The sequence below is a fragment of the Andrographis paniculata genome, unplaced genomic scaffold (assembly GCF_009805555.1).
Source record: "Andrographis paniculata isolate CXL003 unplaced genomic scaffold, ASM980555v1 Contig61END, whole genome shotgun sequence".
Classification (NCBI taxonomy): Eukaryota; Viridiplantae; Streptophyta; class Magnoliopsida; order Lamiales; family Acanthaceae; genus Andrographis; species Andrographis paniculata.
This window is the reverse complement of record NW_026137597.1, coordinates 3,205,244-3,208,349: the sequence shown is the minus strand read 5'-3', so window position 1 is coordinate 3,208,349 and position 3,106 is coordinate 3,205,244. Positions and strand designations below refer to the sequence as shown.

At 45.4% G+C, this 3,106-nt stretch overlaps 1 protein-coding gene across 1 annotated transcript; it reads left to right on the top strand.

Moving 5' to 3' along the window:
* Nucleotides 1-1,712: 1,712 nt before the first annotated feature.
* Nucleotides 1,713-3,106, top strand: LOC127260337 (uncharacterized). The gene is made up of 2 exons (XM_051288052.1): nucleotides 1,713-1,861; nucleotides 2,731-3,106. Exons 1-2 carry the CDS (start codon nucleotides 1,713-1,715, stop codon nucleotides 3,104-3,106), a joined length of 525 nt encoding a protein of 174 aa, XP_051144009.1.

The following is a 3,106-nucleotide window of genomic DNA, read 5'->3' as shown; positions in this document are numbered from 1 at the left end:
ATTTAATCATGAAAGGATTCGAGACCAAAGTTGAGGCCGACACACGACCTGATAATTCAGGTAGTTATCATATCTGATGACCTGATTGTGCGGGACCTGGAGGTGAGAGCAAGAAAGTCTGCTTTTCCATTTATACAAGCTGGAAAGCACGCCGTTCAAAATCTTAACATGTAGGCAGGGTCGTCCCTCCAGCCGCCTAATTACAATCAGGACGAAGAGGATATTCATTCACCGATTTGAAGAGCTGCTCCACCTTTTGAGGCACAAGACCCATTAGAGGAGGTCAATCTAGGCAATGAGACAACCCCTCGGACGACACGGGTTAGAACCTTGTTAGATGTCGAAAAGAAGGGGGAAAATAATTTTTTGATCCTGGAATTCAAACACTGCTTCGCAAGGGATTACCATGAGATGCCGGGGCTATCAAGGAGCTTAGTGGAGCACCGATTACCTACTAAAGCTTTGTTTCGGCAGCACAAACAGCCCCATAGGCATTTCAACCTAGAAATATTGCCGAAAATGAAAGAGGAGGTTGAAAAAATCCTTAAAGCTAACTTTATTCGAACCTGAAGGTACCCAGAGTGAATCTTTAACATTGTTTCAATGGTAAAAAAGAACGGAGAGATCCAGATCTGCATTGACTTCCGGAATCTCAATTTAGCGATGCCAAAGAACGAATACGTGATGCCCATTGCTGACGTGCTCGTGGATTCTTCGGCAAGATACAAGGTTCTCTCTTTTATGGACAGCTACTTTGGCTATAATCAAATATATCTGGCTGAGGAGGATGCCCATAAGACAGCCTTCGGTTGCCCCGGGGCAATCGGAATCTTTGAATGGATAGTAATGCTCTTCGGCCTCAAGAATGCCGGAGCAACCTACCAGAGGGCGATGAACGTAATCTTTCACGATCTGATTGGTATTTGCTTGGAAGTGTATATAGATGACGTGGTCGTGAAGTCCCGAGCATTTGATCACCGTCTGAGACGATATGACCTCAAGATGAACCCGGCAAAATGTGCCTTCTGAGTGTAAGCAGGAAATTTCTTAGCGTTTTTGGTGCATCAGATGGGCATTGAAGTTGACAAAAATAAGACAAAGGCCGTCAAGGACCTTGGGGACCCCCGCAACATTAAGGAGCTACAAAGCTTGATGGGGAAGGTCAATTTCTTGAGGAGATTTATCGCCAACGCGGTTGGGAGAATGAAGGCCTTCTCAGTGCTGTTGCATGGGAATAAAAGGGTGATTGAATAGGGGACAACCCAGCAAGAAGCCCTGGACCAGATTAAGTAGGCGTTAGAATCCCCACCGGTGTTAATGTCGCCAATCAGTGGAAGGGAGCTGAAGCTATACATAGCCACAACCGATGACAGGACAGGCTCCCTCATTGCCTAGGGCGATGACGAAGGTCGGGAACGGCTATTTATTATCTTAGTAAGACCTTAAACAAAGCGGAAACTTGTTATTCGTGTAATGAAAAACTCTGTTTATCATTATATAATGCTTGCACAAAATTAAAATACTATTTGATGCCGGTTGATACTAAAGTCATATGCAAAGTTGACCTCCTACGCTATTTATTAAACAGGCCGGTCCTCCGAGACTGTTTAGTTAAATGGGCATTAAAATTGACATAATTCATATTGATATATCAGCCCCTTAAGGCCGTCAAAGGATAGGCCATTGCAGATTTTTTGGCCGAACATCCGGGGATGGTTCAGGCTGTCCATTTGGATTACATAGGACTAGAATCCTGGTTGGTGGCCTTTGATGGGTCCAGCACCTCGGGAGCAGCCGGAGCCTGTAGTAATCTTCAATCCAGAAGGAGAAGTGTGGCACTCTGGTCACTAGCTTCCGCAAGGTGTTACGAATAATCAAGCCGAATACGAGGCACTACTACTAGCGTTGAGATTCTTGGTCACAAAGGATGTCAAGAAGGTCGTTGTGCGAGGGGATTCTCAACTGGTTATCCGACAAGCCCTAAAAAAATTCAAGTGTAAGGAGCCACGGCTTCAAGACTTACTTCAAGAGACTCGTGACCTTCTTCGGTAGCTCACCGAGTTGACATTGGAAGACATACCTTTGGAGGAGAATGTGGAAGCAAACAATTTGGCACAATGGGCTTCTAGATTCAAAAAAGGAGAAACATTGCAAAGGTTCGAGTGTTTGCAAGTTGCCCAAGACCCAGACTGACGAAATCCGCTACTCGAAGGTCTAATAGACCCTGGGAAGGTCTCGTCAAAAGCAGTACGCCATCAACTTCTAAAATACATTCAGATCGATGGAGAATTGTACCGACGGAGGTCCGATGGGACATTAGTCCACTATTTGTGTCATAGGGACACTATAAAGGTCATGGCCGAAGTCCACAAAGGCATTGGAGGTGCTCATAGAGCCGGACCAACTATAAGTGGATGATATTCCAATACGGCTATTTCTAGCAGCAAATCTCGCAGGACTGCGTAGATTACTCTCGGGGATGTCCAACATGTCAGCGTCATGGGCAATTTTGACGTGTCCCTGTGGAAGAACGCCATTCGATCATCAACCCTTAGCCTTTCCATGGGTGGGCAATAGACATCTTGGCAAGATCCACCCCCCGTCTTCCAAGGGGCACTCTTTTATTCTAGTAGCCACATACTATTTCACCAAGTGGGTTGAAGCTGTTCCGTTAGCCAAGGTAAAACATAACCACGTTATTCGTTTCATTAATATGAACATTTTTCATAGGTTTGGCATTCCAAAGAGGATAACCACTGATCAAGGAACTGCATTTACGAGTGCAAAGGTCAAGGCATTCACAGCCAAGTACGGGATCCAATTACTCCCCTCCTCTCCCTATTATCATCAGGCTAACGGACAAGCCAAGGCGACGAACAAAGTTTTGATCTCCATTATCAAGAAGGCGCTAGAGGATAATCCGAGGGGGTGGCACGATACTTTAAAGGAGGCTTTGTGGGCATGTAAGAACGCCAAATCCTCTGTAATCAGCAGCACCCCTTACAGGCTGACTTATAGACATGATGCCGTACTTCAATTAGAAATCACGGTACCTTCACTTTCAATCTTGAAGGTGAATGGGTTGTCAATGGAAGAGCATGAGTAG

Excerpts from the sequence above, each read along its gene's own strand:
- LOC127260337 (XM_051288052.1), top strand. The coding sequence starts at position 1,713 with ATGGTTCAGGCTGTCCATTTGGATTACATAGGACTAGAATCCTGGTTG. Across the intron at positions 1,862-2,730 it reads TGGTCACTAGCTTCCGCAAG|GTTTGGCATTCCAAAGAGGA; the intron begins GTGTTACGAATA and ends CATTTTTCATAG.